This window comes from Lucilia sericata, unplaced genomic scaffold (assembly GCF_015586225.1).
Source record: "Lucilia sericata isolate MDLA Ls3-8-SP2 unplaced genomic scaffold, ASM1558622v1 Contig000843F_arrow, whole genome shotgun sequence".
Classification (NCBI taxonomy): Eukaryota; Metazoa; Arthropoda; class Insecta; order Diptera; family Calliphoridae; genus Lucilia; species Lucilia sericata.
The window spans coordinates 148387-167500 of NW_023994835.1; the positions used below are offsets into that span (position 1 = coordinate 148387).

Here is a 19114-nt window from a genome sequence, read left to right on the forward strand (position 1 = left end):
GTTTTTAATTTTTTATAATATTTTTGTCACTTTTTGTATGTAACGCTCTGCACATGCCTAAATTTTTGAATTGGCGGCAATTTCTTTTTAATAAACTAACATAAACTAAACATTTGGCCTATTGTGCAAATACCTGTTTTTAAAATATTTTTGAACTTATTTACCTTAATTTTAAGAAGTATGAAGTATTTAGAATATGTCTAACTAACCAATAATTAAAATAATTAATTAATTTAAATAATATTTATGGCCAAAAAATTAGCGGTATACTGATTTTGTCGTTCCGTTTTTATTGGCCATAGTTATAACTACAAAAGTATATTTCAAAATTTAAATTTTTCAGAAAAGGAAAAAAATAAAATTTTAACGTAAATAGGGATTTCCTTGAAATTGTCCCCAGTGATCCGTATTAGGATTGACATTCTCCTCAGAACTTTGACAAGGAGTTTGCAATACCTCCATAAACATAATTGACTTGATAAGTGCCCGTCTACATCAGGAAACTTTTTTTGAGAAACTTTTGATTTTGTGTGAGAGATAACGAAATATCATTTATCTTTTTCGCGGTACGGAGTCTCTCGTACTCGGAAACTTGTTTTGTTATTCTTCTCATTCGTACAAAAACAAATCAATGCGATTAACACGTAGTTTCTGAAACAAAAGATTCTATGTGTAGACATTAAGGAAACTTTAAAAGAGAATAAGGAAAAAGTTTCGCAACTAAAGTTTCCGTATGTGGACCAGCACTAAGCGCTTCAAAATCCAAGTTCGGGGTTTTCCACCATTTTGCTTTTATCCCATCAAAAAAAAAAAAAAATAAAAAATAAAAAAAACAGAACTTCTAAAGAAGCGAAAAAGAAGTAGAATTTACTCCATCTAAGTACTGAAAAAGACCTGAAGAAGTGATGATTTTAACACAGACTTGCCATATTTTATTCCAAATTTACTACTTCTAAAGTCATTCTCAAGAATGACTTTGGAAGTTATTCGGAAGTGAAATTGTAGTATTATTGAATACAACTACATAATTTGACTTAAATAATATAAACCCTTAATACAAAAGCCCAGAAATAAAATTTTTTCTCATCATAGCATTGAAAAAATATAATTATTTTCGCTTCTTCGGAAATCTTTAAACATCACTTCCTCAGAAGGTAAAACAAATTCACTTAGGGCTACTTTTGAAGTGGTGATGAATGTTATTCTTTTGGAAGTACTTCGTTTTATTTTTACTGGGTATAGCTTTCTTGCAGATGTACATTTGCCATGACGTTAGGTTTCAATAATAGTTTACTATCGCAAATAACGCCTAGGTATTTTGCACAGTCCGAAAGTGGGAGAACAACTTCGTGTTCACACGAAGTTGTGTAAAAGAGTGGATTTTGCTTGGATTTACAACCAAACTACTTTTGATGCTTCATCGACTAAGTATTTTGAGTGCATTTTCCCGTCTTTGTGATATTGTGCAACGTCGTCTGCAAAGGCCTATTGCCTTTATTTGTTTATATCTCAAGGAATCCTGTGTTTTGAGCAAACAGTTTATGGCAACATTCCACAGAAGTAGAGAGGGAATACTTCCTTGTGGTGTGCCTCTGTTTACCTTTCATTGGATCATTTCTGTATTTCAACTTCTGCGTTCAGAATGGTCACTATCGTGTAATATTTTAATTCTAGATATGGCCAACTAGGTAATGAAATGCAATCTCAAACGATTTACCTTTGGTATATGCGTGTTGGGAGGATATAAACAGTTTATGGCAACATTCCACAGAAGTGGAGAGAGAATACCTGCTTGTGTTGAGCCTGTTTGTCTTTCTTTGGATCATTTCTGTACCCATGTTGGAATTTATAATCCGATATTTAAGAAGGTCTTTTCTGAACATTATTGTTGAAGCATCTATTTTAAGTTCTTGTAGATCTGATAGAATGATATCAGATTTTACATTCTTATATGCACATTCTATGTTCAGAATGGTCACTATAGTGTAATCTCCGAATTCTAGATAAGTATGTTCAACTAGGTTTCAACCGATTTACCCTTGGTGTATGCGTGTTGGGGGATACTTGGATAACGGTTATAGCTTCCATTTTCCTTTCCATTGGTCTAGTTATAGGACCAGGTCAAAAGTGTTGATTGCCCATTTAATAACCACCCCTATTCTGCATATCGATTACGTTTACGCATTCAATTATGCAAAGATCGAAAAAAGGTATTCCAACAAAAAACTGAATCGTAAGAAAAATTCCAATTCCATTTCGTTTCAATGCTTTACGGATGTGTGTATTCTGCGTTACGATCGTACCTACGATTTTGTAAGTTGTTGTTTATGTGGCGGAGAGTAGAATCGAAATGCAGAATTCAAATTGAAAATGTGAATTCTGCGAATTGAAATGTAGAATAAGGGCCAACATCCTAGTCGATTTGGATTCCGGCGGAATGTTGATAATGAGTGTGTGGTTTAGCCATTGAGTTGTTTGAGTATGGGGATTATCAATGCACGGGCAATCCATGCAGTAACGGTGTTCATGGATTAAACTAGGAGTTATAACCGTTACGTGTCGTGGCACCCTAGGAGAGCTTTTAGCGACTAATCTTTTTACAAGATTAAGAAATGAGAGAGGAATTAAGCAGAGGGAGGATAACTGAGTGCTGTGACGAAAAAACTAAAATCTTTGAAATCGCCACTCCAATTGGAATTAAAATTCCAATACACTTTATCATAGAGTTTAACAATCCTCTTCAAATTATGTTTTTAGACATTTTTAAAGTCTCTAGATATGTTGGTAATGAAGTAGATAATGTATACGTTATTACATGATCTATAAAAGGTTTTTCCATTCACTCATTAAGAAATTAAAACTGACTTGAAAAAAAGTATTTTATTTTAACTAATTTTTGAAAAAGCAAAATTTTACTCTTTTGCACAATTTTTGAATTTAATAACACTTCAATTAATATTTTTAATAAATTATTAACAATTAAGTATGAATTTATAATTAAATAATATATTTTTTATACATATATTTAATATAAACAATTTTTTTTATAAACTTTTTGAATTTTGTAAAAGTTTTTTTTAAAACTTTTATACTCAACACAAGCAAAACTTTTTTAAAATTTTTGTCCTCTTTGATTTTGTTTTTTGGTACTTGCCATTATTTTTGAAACGACATCTTTCCGCCTCGTTTTTTACAATGTGCACTTCCAAAACAAAAAAAAAAAAAAAACATATTTTTTGCCTTAAACACAATATATTGATTTTTTCTGAACCACTATTGGTCTGGGACTACGAAAACAAACCATTATTAAAATAAAATGGCCACCGACGCTGACGAAGCACAGCGGAGACGTGAAGAATGTGAACGTAAGGCAAGGCGTGGGGAAATGGATCCCCGTTTGGAATTCACTTTTCAATTATTAATAGATGCTACGCAATTACCGCGTCATCAGTTAATGGATTATATATTTGAGGGTGATATGGTTAGTATTAAATAATATGGATTATATATTTCGTGCGATTTGTTTTAAGGTAATCCATATACTTTTCTTAAGCTGGATGAAATCAATCAGTTATTTTTACCTAATATGAAAAATAAACTATTATGGTTTTATCAAGAAGTCGATGAACCGGAACCGCAACCTGTTATGGATCCTAATAAGCCTAGTACATCACGTTCGGCTATGGCATCGAGTAGTTCAAAAACGCCTCAAGGTAAGAGACGTAGATTTCATAATTTGAAGAATTTTATAATATACCTACAGAATGGTATGATCCAAATCATAGATGGAAAATTCAGTATTTAGTACTTCTTTCGATACTTTTTCATATCGAAAAAATACCGTCTAGTCTATAGTCTAGTCTATAGTCTAGTCTATAGTCTAGTCTATAGTCTAGTCTATAGTCTAGTCTATAGTCTAGTCTATAGTCTAGTCTATAGTCTAGTCTATAGTCTAGTCTATAGTCTAGTCTATAGTCTAGTCTATAGTCTAGTCTATAGTCTAGTCTATAGTCTAGTCTATAGTCTAGTCTATAGTCTAGTCTATAGTCTAGTCTATAGTCTAGTCTATAGTCTAGTCTATAGTCTAGTCTATAGTCTAGTCTATAGTCTAGTCTATAGTCTAGTCTATAGTCTAGTCTATAGTCTAGTCTATAGTCTAGTCTATAGTCTAGTCTATAGTCTAGTCTATAGTCTAGTCTATAGTCTAGTCTATAGTCTAGTCTATAGTCTAGTCTATAGTCTAGTCTATAGTCTAGTCTATAGTCTAGTCTATAGTCTAGTCTATAGTCTAGTCTATAGTCTAGTCTATAGTCTAGTCTATAGTCTAGTCTATAGTCTAGTCTATAGTCTAGTCTATAGTCTAGTCTATAGTCTAGTCTATAGTCTAGTCTATAGTCTAGTCTATAGTCTAGTCTATAGTCTAGTCTATAGTCTAGTCTATAGTCTAGTCTATAGTCTAGTCTATAGTCTAGTCTATAGTCTAGTCTATAGTCTAGTCTATAGTCTAGTCTATAGTCTAGTCTATAGTCTAGTCTATAGTCTAGTCTATAGTCTAGTCTATAGTCTAGTCTATAGTCTAGTCTATAGTCTAGTCTATAGTCTAGTCTATAGTCTAGTCTATAGTATAGTCTATAGTGTAGTCTATAGCCTAGTTTATAATCTAGTGTATAGTCTAGTCCATAGTCTAGTATATAGTCTAGTCTACAGTCTAGTCTATAGTCTAGTCTATAGTCTAGTTTATAGTCTAGTCTATAGTCTAGTCTGTAGTCTAATCAATAACCTAGTCTATGATCTGTAGACTAGTATATAGTCTAGTTTATAGTATAGTCTATAGTCTAGTCTATAGTCTAGTCTATAGTCTAGTCTATAGTCTAGTCTATAGTCTAGTCTATAGTCTAGTCTATAGTCTAGTCTATAGTCTAGTCTATAGTCTAGTCTATAGTCTAGTCTATAGTCTAGTCTATAGTATAGTCTATAGTGTAGTCTATAGCCTAGTTTATAATCTAGTGTATAGTCTAGTCCATAGTCTAGTATATAGTCTAGTCTACAGTCTAGTCTATAGTCTAGTCTATAGTCTAGTTTATAGTCTAGTCTATAGTCTAGTCTGTAGTCTAATCAATAACCTAGTCTATGATCTGTAGACTAGTATATAGTCTAGTTTATAGTATAGTCTATAGTCTAGTCTATACTCTAGTCTATAGTTTAGTCTATACTCTAGTCTATAGTCTAGTCTATAGTCTAGTCTATAGTCTAGTCTATAGTCTAGTTTATAGTCTAGTCTATAGTGTGGTCTATAGCCTAGTTTATAATCTAGTGTATAGTCTAGTCCATAGTCTAGTATATAGTCTAGTCTATAGTCTAGTCTATAGTCTAGTCTACAGCCTAGTCTATAGTCTAGTCTATAGTCTAGTCTATAGTCTAGTTTATAGTCTAGTCTATAGTCGAGTCTGTAGTCTAATCAATAACCTAGTCTATGATCTGTAGACTAGTATATAGTCTAGTATATAATCTAGTCTATAGTCTAGTCTACAGTCTAATCTATAGTCTAGTCTATAGTCTAGTCTATAGTCTAGTCTATAGTCTAGTCTATAGTCTAGTCTATAGTCTAGTCTATAGTCTAGTCTATAGTCTAGTCTATAGTCTAGTCTATAGTCTAGTCTATAGTCTAGTCTATAGTCTAGTCTATAGTCTAGTCTATAGTCTAGTCTATAGTCTAGTCTATAGTCTAGTCTATAGTCTAGTCTATAGTCTAGTCTATAGTCTAGTCTATAGTCTAGTCTATAGTCTAGTCTATAGTCTAGTCTATAGTCTAGTCTATAGTATAGTCTATAGTGTAGTCTATAGCCTAGTTTATAATCTAGTGTATAGTCTAGTCCATAGTCTAGTATATAGTCTAGTCTACAGTCTAGTCTATAGTCTAGTCTATAGTCTAGTTTATAGTCTAGTCTATAGTCTAGTCTGTAGTCTAATCAATAACCTAGTCTATGATCTGTAGACTAGTATATAGTCTAGTTTATAGTATAGTCTATAGTCTAGTCTATAGTCTAGTCTATAGTCTAGTCTATAGTCTAGTCTATAGTCTAGTCTATAGTCTAGTCTATAGTCTAGTCTATAGTCTAGTCTATAGTCTAGTCTATAGTCTAGTCTATAGTCTAGTCTATAGTCTAGTCTATAGTATAGTCTATAGTGTAGTCTATAGCCTAGTTTATAATCTAGTGTATAGTCTAGTCCATAGTCTAGTATATAGTCTAGTCTACAGTCTAGTCTATAGTCTAGTCTATAGTCTAGTTTATAGTCTAGTCTATAGTCTAGTCTGTAGTCTAATCAATAACCTAGTCTATGATCTGTAGACTAGTATATAGTCTAGTTTATAGTATAGTCTATAGTCTAGTCTATACTCTAGTCTATAGTTTAGTCTATACTCTAGTCTATAGTCTAGTCTATAGTCTAGTCTATAGTCTAGTCTATAGTCTAGTTTATAGTCTAGTCTATAGTGTGGTCTATAGCCTAGTTTATAATCTAGTGTATAGTCTAGTCCATAGTCTAGTATATAGTCTAGTCTATAGTCTAGTCTATAGTCTAGTCTACAGCCTAGTCTATAGTCTAGTCTATAGTCTAGTCTATAGTCTAGTTTATAGTCTAGTCTATAGTCGAGTCTGTAGTCTAATCAATAACCTAGTCTATGATCTGTAGACTAGTATATAGTCTAGTATATAATCTAGTCTATAGTCTATAGTCTAGTCTACAGTCTAATCTATAGTCTAGTCTATAGTCTAGTCTATAGTCTAGTTTATAGTCTAGTCTATAGTCTAGTCTGTAGTCTAATAAATAACCTAGTCTATGATCTGTAGACTAGTATATAGTCTAGTTTATAGGATAGTCTAGCTTATAGTCAAGTCTATAGTCTTGTCTAGACTACAGTTTAGACTACAGTCTACAGACTACAGTGTAGTCTATAGTCAAGCATATAGTTTAGTTTATAGTCTAGTCGGTAAATCTGTTAAATATTTAAAGCCTAAACTATTTTTGTTAAAAGTTTTCTATGTCTGATCCAAATTATATATCTTCTAAAGGATACAATAACATTCGTCCTAAACGAAGGAACAAAACATTTTTGGATATATGTACATATTTATTTGATATCTCAAAAATTTATCCTTTTATCCACATTTTAAATTATAACAAAAACTAATTTTTTATTTATGAATGAATGCGAATTGTTAAAAAAAATTTTAGGTTCTACTAATATTTATTTTCCATTTGTGAATTCATATCAATGCATGCATGAATTCATATTCTAACCATAATTTTTATAACACATATCATTTTATTCTTTTTTTGTTGATGTCCTGGAGGTGGTGGTACATCACCAGGTGGTTCGGCACTCGTAAAGCAGAAAAAATTATTTCTAACTGATGGCTGGACATGTGCTTTTACCGGCATTTGTATCTATATATTTCGCATAAATGTAACCAAACAATTGCCTGAGGAGGGTTTTCAAAAGGATTTGTAAGTTGAACGTAGAAAAAGGATAATAAATACTTGTTTATAAAAATAAATATTTCCCTTTTAAAATTTATTAAGATAAATATTGAGCAAGACAAAACATCGATTAACAAATTGTTAAACAAACCTTTTTGAGAATTTAATTTTAAATGATTTTTTTGTTATTGTTGTTATGTCGAAGGTTTAAAAGTTAAACTTAAACAAATTTAAATATTTCTTTTAGATTCTGTGGCATTATTGATGCCAAAAATATTGGTCTGGTTACTTCGATTGAACGTATTGTTGAATATGTTTTCATGCAGGCCTTGGCTTTTCCCAGCCTTGAAGGCGATGAAGAAGACATTAGTTGCGGCCTTATTAAGGGCCAACTTTTGCCAGGATTACGTTCATTTTGCAGTGCTTTACGTGTGTGTGAACAAGTTTGTGATCATTATAATGTCTTTAATGATGGCTGTGATATGTTTGAGAAAATCGATCAAATCGAAGAGGTCAAAGACCTATCAAAAAATCAAGAATTTTGTAATCAACTCGAAGAGCGCGTAACCAATTGGATTAAGGGCATTATGAAGATATTGGGTGAAAGTGAACAATTACGCAAGGAAAATGATCACAGTGGACCTCAGGATGAGTTGGAGTATTGGAAGAAACGTGGCGCACAATTCTCACAACTTTTAGCTCACTTACAAGAGAAAGATGTTCAGTTTACTTTGCATTGTTTGTATTTGGCTAATTCGAAAGTGATGCGTGATTGGAAGGAAACTGATCGTAAAATAACTTTCTGCTACAATGAGGCCAGGGATAATTCGAAATTTATTCAGGCCATGGAACATTGTTGTCATTCGTTGTATTTGGATGATCCGGTAAGTGTATAGGGATGTATTTGATATAATTAGGATCAATGGTAGTATTGAATAGTTTTAATTCAGACTCGATTATATGCTCTCAATGAATGGAAATTTCATACTAAAACTACTTAATAATCTTTAAGTTTGACAATTACAGACACTCTAGTCCCCCTAAATTGCCACGATAAAAATATGAATTCATAAAAAAAATGTTTATTCGAAAAATTGCCGTTGAAGAAGCTTTAGTTCCAAGACAATTTTTCATGCAATTGATCGAGCATTCGAGAAACAAATACATAAAAGACTTCAACTACATGTAGACTTCAAAATACGATTTACCAGCGTGATAAATATTGTATAGTAGTTTCGAAAGTTTAAGTTTTTTAACTAACTAATTAACTAACTAACTAACTAACTAACTAACTAACTAACTAACTAACTAACTAACTAACTAACTAACTAACTAACTAACTAACTAACTAACTAACTAACTAACTAACTAACTAACTAACTAACTAACTAACTAACTAACTAACTAACTAACTAACTAACTAACTAACTAACTAACTAACTAACTAACTAACTAACTAACTAACTAACTAACTAACTAACTAACTAACTAACTAACTAACTAACTAACTAACTAACTAACTAACTAACTAACTAACTAACTAACTAACTAACTAACTACTAACTAACTAACTAACTACTAACTAACTAACTAACTAACTAACTAACTAACTAACTAACTAACTAACTAACTAACTAACTAACTAACTAACTAACTAACTAACTAACTAACTAACTAACTAACTAACTAACTAACTAACTAACTAACTAACTAACTAACTAACTAACTAACTAACTAACTAACTAACTAACTAACTAACTAACTAACTAACTAACTAACTAACTAACTAACTAACTAACTAACTAACTAACTAACTAACTAACTAACTAACTAACTAACTAACTAACTAACTAACTAACTAACTAACTAACTAACTAACTAACTAACTAACTAACTAACTAACTAACTAACTAACTAACTAACTAACTAACTAACTAACTAACTAACTAACTAACTAACTAACTAACTAACTAACTAACTAACTAACTAACTAACTAACTAACTAACTAACTAACTAACTAACTAACTAACTAACTAACTACTAACTAACTAACTAACTAACTAACTAACTAACTAACTAACTAACTAACTAACTAACTAACTACTAACTACTAACTAACTAACTACTAACTAACTAACTAACTAACTAACTAACTAACTAACTAACTAACTACTAACTAACTAACTAACTAACTAACTAACTAACTAACTAACTAACTAACTAACTAACTAACTAACTAACTAACTAACTAACTAACTAACTAACTAACTAACTAACTACTAACTAACTAACTAACTAACTAACTAACTAACTAACTAACTACTAACTAACTAACTAACTAACTAACTAACTAACTAACTAACTAACTAACTAACTAACTAACTAACTAACTAACTAACTAACTAACTAACTAACTAACTAACTAACTAACTAACTAACTAACTAACTAACTAACTAACTAACTAACTAACTAACTAACTAACTAACTAACTAACTAACTAACTAACTAACTAACTAACTAACTAACTAACTAACTACTAACTAACTAACTAACTAACTAACTAACTAACTAACTAACTAACTAACTAACTAACTAACTAACTAACTAACTAACTAACTACTAACTAACTAACTAACTAACTAACTAACTAACTAACTAACTAACTAACTAACTAACTAACTAACTAACTAACTAACTAACTAACTAACTAACTAACTAACTAACTAACTACTAACTAACTAACTAACTAACTAACTAACTAACTAACTAACTAACTAACTAACTAACTAACTAACTAACTAACTAACTAACTAACTAACTAACTAACTAACTAACTAACTAACTAACTAACTAACTAACTAACTAACTAACTAACTAACAAACTAACTAACCTAACTAACTAACTAACTAACTACTAACTAACTAACTAACTAACTAACTAACTAACTAACTAACTAACTAACTAACTAACTAACTAACTAACTAACTAACTACTAACTAACTAACTAACTAACTACTAACTAACTAACTAACTAACTAACTAACTAACTAACTAACTAACTACTAACTACTAACTAACACTAACTAACTAACTAACAACTAACTACTAACTAACTAACGAACTACTAACTACTAACTACTAACTAACTACTACTAACTAACTAACTAACTAACTAACTAACTAACTAACTAACTAACTAACTACTAACTAACTAAGACTACTAACTAACTACTACTACTAACTAACTAACTAACTAACTACCTAAACTACTAACTAACTAACTAACTAACTACTAACTACTAACTACTAACTAACTAACTAACTAACTAACTAACTAACTAACTACCGGTGAGAGCAGCGGCACCTCCCATATGAATTAGAGACAAAAATTCGTTTATCTGGGAAACTAATAGAACTACATTCTTCAAATTTTACATGAAGGGCTTTGACATTCATGTGAATATTTAAAAAAACCCGGCAGACTTTCCATGGAAACTTCGCACCTCCCATATGAATTACATACAAATTTTCGTATACATATGTGGGAAAATATTAGATTATTAAAATTTTTAATAATCTTAATCTTAATCAAAGTTCGGAAAAATTTGGCGAATTTCCAATAATTTACGTGGCATTTCCCATACGTTGCAAATTGTAGATCTGGAAAATATTGTATCGTTAAGTGGATTTTATTTTTTATATAAATATAATTTTTACAATTACAGGTCTGCATGAAGGAGTCTATTTTAAGCCTTTTACAAACAGTACGATTAATTTATAGTGTTTCACAATTTTACAACACCTCTGAAAGAACTTCAGCACTTATGGTTAAGGTAGGTAGTACTTACTTATAAAGTACAAATAACATTTCAATTATCTATTTATCTACTTCTTAAATGTAGACTGAACATTTCCTGTGTTCTCTTTACAGATCACCAATCAAATGATAGAAACCTGCAAATCCTATATAACTTGCCGCTGCAAGGAAACAATTTGGTCTCAGGACCGTAATCTAGTACGCACTAAACTTAGTAATTGCATTAAATTAAATCACATTTATCACGAGACCTACTACACCGTTAGAGAGCAACCGTTTTTACCTAATCAAACACCATTTGGATTTTCGGAAAATTTTGTTTTCGGAAAATTCGACACCTTTTGTGAACGTTTATCGAAAATTACCTCAATGTTTAATTTAATTGATGACTATAATCATCTTTTTGAAAGGAGATTGGAGGGTTTATTATTGGGTGAAGCTTTAGAGGAGGCATCAAATCTTTTCGAAGAGGCCAAAAAAGATATTTTATCGAAGAAATATGATTATTTAGATCATCGTAATGCTGATTTCAATGATGATTATGATAAATTCATTACTAAAACGGATACTTTGAAAGATACCATAGCAACTTTGATTGAAACGAATTTTGATACTGTCTGGGAAACGCCACAATGCATACGATTTCTGGTGCGTTTCGAAAAGGTTAGCGAGAAAATACCTTTAACTAAAATGGATGAGAAATATTTGCGTATTATACGTTATGTGGATAAAGAGGTGGAGAGAGTTTTAAAACTTTTTCGTAAGCAAAGAGATGATCCACCGGTTAGCCGGAATTTTCCACCCATGGCGGGTCGTGTCTATTGGACTCGTTCTTTGGATTGTCATATAAGCGAACTGGTTGATGCTGTCTGTGAACATCCTGTTTTGGGTAATTTACCACCCTGTCGTGATTTGGAGCATCGTTTCAATCATGTAATGACCGTACTGCATGAGTATGAAGATGAAATAATTGCCATATGGTTAGATCAGGATGTTAGTGTGGCAGATGCTTGTCTACTGCAGCCCTTGTTGTCTCTGCAAGGTGATCGTATTTTTGTTAATTTACATCCAACAATACCGCTGTTGATAAGGGAGGCAAAGCTTTTGGCAAAATTAAATATTGAGTTGCCGATAGTGGCGGCTACATTGATGAGTCGTCAGGATTATTTTATTACCATTCAGGATTCATTGAATGTACGTAGTGGTAGGGAATTGTTAGTGATGATAATTTGAGGAATTTATTTGTACATATTTTCAGCATCTTATAAAAATGTTTCTTAGTACCGTGAGAGCTGTTAAGTTGGAAGTGAGGCCTTTGTTTTTGCCTCAACTTGTACGTTTAACGGCAATGCTGAAACCAGGTTTGACCACAATTAATGTAAGTATGATTACTATGAATTTTGAAAACTGAGGCAAAACCTTTTGAATCAAGTGCATTTTTTCACATGACAGCCATTCAAATATCACTCCGTGCTAGTTCATTTTTAGTTCAGCACAAATTCTAGTTTATTTTAAGTTCAGTTCTGTTCAGTTCTAGTTCAGTTCTAGTTCAGTTCTAGTTCAATTCTAGTTCAGTTATAGTTCAGTTCTAGTTCAGTTCTAGTTCAGTTCTAGTTCAGTTCTAGTTCAGTTCTAGTTCAGTTCTAGTTCAGTTCTAGTTCAGTTCTAGTTCAGTTCTAGTTCAATTCTAGTTCAGTTCTAGTTCAGTTCTAGTTCAGTTCTAGTTCAGTTCTAGTTCAGTTCTAGTTCTAGTTCAGTTCTAGTTCAGTTCTAGTTCAGTTCTAGTTCAGTTCAGTTCTAGTTCAGTTCTAGTTCAGTTCTAGTTCAGTTCTAGTTCAGTTCTAGTTCAGTTCAGTTCTAGTTCAGTTCTAGTTCAGTTCTAGTTCAGTTCTAGTTCAGTTCTAGTTCAGTTCTAGTCCAGTTCTAGTTCAGTTCTTGTTCAGTTCTAGTTCAGTTCTAGTTCAGTTCTAGTTCAGTTCTAGTTCAGTTCTAGTTCAGTTCTAGTTTAGTTCTAGTTCAGTTCTAGTTCAGTTCTAGTTCAGTTCTAGTTCAGTTCTAGTTCAGTTCTAGTTCAGTTCTAGTTCAGTTCTAGTTCAGTTCTAGTTCAGTTCTAGTTCAGTTCTAGTAAAGTTCTAGTTCAGTTCTAGTTCAGTTCTAGTTCAGTTCTAGTTCAGTTCTAGTTCAGTTCTAGTTCAGTTTCTAGTTCAGTTCTAGTTCAGTTCTAGTTCAGTTCTAGTTCAGTTCTAGTTCAGTTCTAGTTCAGTTCTAGTTCAGTTAAGTTCAGTTCTAGTTCAGTTCTAGTTCAATTCTAGTTCAGTTCTAGTTCAGTTCTAGTTCAGTTCTAGTTCAGTTCTAGTTCAGTTCTAGTTCAGTTCTAGTTCTAGTTCAGTTCTAGTTCAGTTCTAGTTCAGTTCTAGTTCAGTTCTAGTTCAGTTCTAGTTCAGTTCTAGTTCAGTTCTAGTTCAGTTCTAGTTCAGTTCAAGTTCAGTTCTAGTTCAGTTATAGTTCAGTTCTAGTTCAGTTCTAGTTCAGTTCTAGTTCAGTTCTAGTTCAGTTCTAGTTCAGTTCTAGTTCAGTTCTAGTTCAGTTCTAGTTCAGTTCTAGTTCAGTTCTGGTTCAGTTCTAGTTCAGTTCTGCACAAATCACTTTCATATACATACGTCTGATTTTAATTTTATTTTTAGTATATTCGGACTTACTTATGACATTTAATTTCAGTGGACCAACCAAAACTGGCATAAATTCTATGAACGCTGCAAACAAGCGATTGAAACGTTTGAAGTTCTGGTAGCAAGGATACATGATATTTACTCCAATCGTATATTGCATGTGTTAATGTGTATGCAGGAGATATCATTACAAGTCCTTCCCGGAGGTGAGTTTATACGAAAATCAAATTTTTATTTTATGAAATCTAAACAACAAAAAATTCCAGACGATGAAATCTGGACTGTTGATGAGTTTTGGAAAAGAGTGAAGAGTCTTGTCGAAAAGCAGCTATAGAATTAAATCGTAAAAGTCAAATGGTTTCAGAAGCTGTCGAAGAAGTTTTAAATTTGGTGGATAAGGCCACAGAAAAGTTTAAGGAAATAGCTGGAGATGATGTTGTGACATTATTTGATGGTAAGTCAATGTATAAAAAGATTAATAAAATACAATTTTTTGGTTTCCCCGATTGACTAACCTCTTAGTCAAGGTGATGTTTTTTTTCCCATCAAAAACTCAGCTCTTGTTCGCTATAATGAGTTATCGGAAAATTACAAAATTAGTTAGATATATTTTTGTATAGTTTCAGCTAAGGATCAAACTGGTTCGGCTAGAAAAGGTGGAGATGCTGCTGGGGCCGGTACTAGTGCAGCTGCAGGTGGTGCTTCTACTTCGAATAGTGGTGGAGGTGGCGCTTCTGGTGGCCAACAACAAGATTGGAGTATTTTATGGTCTTGTTTTGATAATCCCCTAACTTTGTTGGCCACTTCGGAAAGTTTACCCAAAGGCATGCAGGTTCGTTTATATGTTTATTAGTCAAATAAGGGTCAGAATAAATATTAATTCCCGCTTAATATGTTTAGGACATGGTTTGTAATGCTGTAGTGGAAATGAGACGCTATTATAGTCGCAAAGTTATAGATGTTTTAATAAAAGTTATTAGAGCTGCTTTGGATACTATACGACGACGTTTTATAGCCGATGATGATGATACTGCAATAAAGAAACCGGTATTTGCTCTATACGCCCAACTACAAATACCCAATGTGGTGATCAAACCTAATCTAGAGGAATTGCAAGAAATATTGATAACAGCAGGTAAAAATATAACTGGCATAGCTAAGGGAGTGGCCCAGTGGGCTAGTGGTAAAGAAAATCCGGTAAGTAGAGAAGGATGTTATAGAATTTTTAAAATTGTAAATAAACTTACTTGTAATTCTCTTTAGCAAGTATCCATAACACCTCAGCCTCGGGTAGGACGTAATCATAATACCAAACGTCGTAAACTATATACCTTAGCCTCCGAAGAACGTCCACAAATGCCTCATATGCTAAAATCTTTCTATTCGGCCATTATGGATAATAAGGAAGTGGCTAAAGCTTTGAATCTTTTATCGAATTGCACTAAAAATATTAAACCCGAAATACAAACGTATATAAAACGTTGGAAACCTTATCATTTCCTTTGGAAAAATGATCGTACCACCAGACAACTTATGGAATTTGGTTTACAAGAATTTGAGTCTACCCTAAGATGTCTAGCGGAATTGGATGCTAATCTTTTGATAGAACCTGATATGGAAGTATTTGGTCAGTCTATAGCTGTTTATAATGAAAGATTGAAATATGGTTTGGCTATAGAAATTAAATGTGAGTAATTTATTTACTTCAAGGATTATTTTCAGATATTTGAAATTGTTTTTTTTTTTTTTTAATTCTAGCTTGCAATCATAAAATTGGACAAGCCATGAAGAAAAAATATAAAAAGGAAATGGATTATGTATATGCTGTTATCAATGAAATGGATCGTAAATTAGATCGTCCTATACGAGACTTGGATGATGTACGCATGATTATGGAGACACTGAGTAAGATTAGAGAACAAGAGGTGGATATGGAATTGCGCATTGATCCAATTGAGGTAAAGTTTCAAGAGTTATAATATTTATTTTGAAGTTCTTTCTCGCTTATAAGTATGCTATATTTATCTGCCAATTTTAATAACACATTTTTCTTTGTATTTTTAGGAGGCCTTTAATGTTCTAACACGTTACGAAGTACAAGTTGAAAGAGAACAATTCGATTTGGTGGACAATTTAAGATCAACATTCCAGAATCTTTTAGCCTGTGCTCTGCAGGCTCAAGTTAAATTATTGGAAATGCAACCCTCATTCCAAGATGATTTGAAAACTAATTTGGATAATTTCAAACAAGATAAAATCACATATGTCAATGAATATCGCACGGCGGGACCCATGCAGCCCGGTTTAACTCCGAGAGAAGCATCGGATCGTTTAATACTTTTCCAGAATCGTTTTGAGGGAATGTGGCGTAGATTGCAGACCTATCAAAGTGGTGAAGAACTATTTGGTTTGCCACAAACTGACTACCCGGAATTGGGTCAAATTCGAAAGGAATTGAATCTATTGCAGAAATTATATAAACTATATAATGATGTTATAGATCGTGTTAGTAGTTATTATGATATACCCTGGAATGAGGTGGATATAGAGGAGATTAATAATGAATTAATGGAATTTCAAAATCGTTGTCGTAAGCTGCCCAAGGGCTTAAAGGAATGGCCGGCTTTTCATGCTTTAAAGAAAACCATAGATGATTTTAATGATATGTGTCCTTTGCTCGAGTTAATGGCTAATAAGGCCATGAAACCTAGACATTGGCAAAGAATTATGGATGTTAGCAATTATATTTTTGAATTTGATTCTGAAGGTTTTTCTTTAAAGAATATATTGGAGGCTCCTTTGCTCAAACATAAAGAAGATATAGAGGATATTTGTATAAGTGCCATGAAAGAGAAAGATATAGAGGCGAAATTGAAGCAAGTGACCAATGAGTGGTCTGTACATGAACTACAATTTATGAGTTTTAACAATCGAGGCGAACTACTGCTGAGAGGTGATACCACAGCAGAGACCATAGGTCAACTGGAGGATAGTTTAATGATTTTGGGTTCTTTGCTCTCCAATCGCTATAATGCACCTTTTCGCAAGCAAATTCAGCAATGGGTCTATGATCTTTCCAATTCCAATGAGATCTTGGAAAGATGGCTTTTGGTGCAGAATATGTGGGTTTATTTGGAAGCTGTATTTGTGGGCGGTGACATTGCCAAGCAATTGCCTAAAGAAGCTAAAAGATTTTCCAAAATCGATAAATCCTGGCAAAAGATTATGCAAAGAGCTCATGAAACCCCGGGTGTAGTAGCCTGTTGTGTGGGCGATGATTTGTTGAAACAATTGCTGCCTCATCTACAAGAACAATTGGAAATATGTCAAAAATCCCTAAGTGGCTATTTAGAGCGTAAACGTATGATGTTTCCCAGATTCTTTTTTGTCTCCGATCCCGCTTTATTGGAGATTTTGGGACAAGCTTCCGATTCGCATACCATACAAAACCATTTACTGTCCATATTCGATAATACGCGTAAAGTTAAATTCCATGATATAGAATACAATAAAATGATGGCGATTATTTCCAGTGAAGGTGAAATGATACAATTAGATCGTGCCATACGAGCGGAGGGTTCCGTTGAGACATGGCTAACTCAATTACTGGTCACAGCACAGCAGTCATTACATTCCATTATACGTACCGCCTATGCCACAATCAATGATCCAAATTTCACTCTATTAGGTTTTCTAGAGAAGGTACCGGCCCAAGTAGGCCTATTGGGCATACAAATGATTTGGACACGCGATGCGGAAATGGCTCTGATGCAGGCCAGGCATGAGAGGAAAGTCATGTCTGAAACAAATAATAAATTTCTGGATATTCTAAATACTTTAATTGATCAGACGACAAGAAATCTCACAAAAATGGAGCGTACTAATTTTGAGACATTGATAACGATTCATGTACATCAAAGGGATATATTTGATATATTGGTGAGTTATTTGCTTGGGAGAATTAAGGATTTAAAATTATTAATTTTATTGTGAATTTTGAATTTCAGTGTCGTATGAATATAAAATCGGCTAATGATTTTGAGTGGTTAAAACAGTGTCGTTTTTATTTTAAAGAAGATTTGGATAAAACTTGGATATCCGTTACCGATGTTACGTTTACCTATCAAAATGAGTATTTAGGTTGCACCGATAGATTGGTCATAACACCTTTAACCGATCGGTAGGTGTAATTATTGATCTAATCTTTATTAAACTAGGAATCAAAATTAAGAAAAAAATTAATGACAAGGGGCTGACGTTAGAGGACGTCTGTTGTAAAGCTTTTTTTATCTAAATCTGTGGCCGATCTAAATTTTATTTTTGCATTTTTTTTGCTTGACTCAACTATTAATTCTCTTTGTTTTATTATATTATCTCATTTCATTTAAAAATATCTTTAAATTCATTTCAACCATAAAACAATTTCGTTTAACTTCCCACAATAAAATATATACAAAACTTATTTAATCATTCTACTACTCGTACTCGTTATTTCTTTTGCAATAAAGTAAAAATAGTTTACTAAACATTTTGTAGTTTTTTTTATATAGTTTTAATTTATTTATTTTAATTTTTTTTGTATTTTCTTCACAATTTTTCTCGTTTAGATGCTACATAACATTAGCTCAAGCATTAACATTGAGTATGGGTGGTGCACCATGTGGTCCAGCTGGGACAGGGAAAACGGAAACAGTAAAGGACATGGGTAAAACGTTAGCTAAATATGTGGTTGTATTTAATTGTTCCGATCAAATGGATTACAGGTGAGTGAAATGTTTGTGTAACTGGTTATGTTGGTATGTGAGAGTTTAAATGTATGGCATACAAATAATATCCGATTATATGATACTCTACATTTATGATTTTCGAAATTACAATACCGATATTTATGATTATTTGTGAGATTTTTTTCATTTGCTAATCTTCCTATTTTTCCTCCAAATTGTTCATCTATATATCACTGCTGGCCGTCCAAATTTTGGCTCTAATGGTTTCCAAGATATAATCATTTTTTAATTTAATTCATATGAGAGGTGCCACGCCCCCTATTATTAGTCCGCTCATTTTTTGTCTTAAACATTTAAATTGATACTAAAGTGGCTGCGACAAAATTTTAGGAGTATATATAATTTATATATGAGGT

At 32.3% G+C, this 19114-nt stretch overlaps 1 protein-coding gene across 1 annotated transcript in view; it reads left to right on the forward strand.

The window, feature by feature from the left end:
• LOC119608503 (dynein heavy chain 5, axonemal-like) overlaps nucleotides 1-19114 on the forward strand; it is a gene marked incomplete at its 3' end in the record, with an annotated part of 62496 nt that overhangs the window by 616 nt on the left and 42766 nt on the right. Inside the window, 17 exon segments of the mRNA XM_037962950.1 lie at nucleotides 3344-3481; nucleotides 3554-3713; nucleotides 7356-7509; nucleotides 7730-8366; nucleotides 11211-11318; nucleotides 11417-12496; nucleotides 12561-12680; nucleotides 14021-14177; nucleotides 14238-14264; nucleotides 14267-14425; nucleotides 14592-14803; nucleotides 14872-15168; nucleotides 15235-15658; nucleotides 15730-15929; nucleotides 16036-17910; nucleotides 17979-18151; nucleotides 18579-18734. Of these exon segments, the coding sequence (XP_037818878.1) occupies nucleotides 3344-3481; nucleotides 3554-3713; nucleotides 7356-7509; nucleotides 7730-8366; nucleotides 11211-11318; nucleotides 11417-12496; nucleotides 12561-12680; nucleotides 14021-14177; nucleotides 14238-14264; nucleotides 14267-14425; nucleotides 14592-14803; nucleotides 14872-15168; nucleotides 15235-15658; nucleotides 15730-15929; nucleotides 16036-17910; nucleotides 17979-18151; nucleotides 18579-18734 (6077 nt within the window).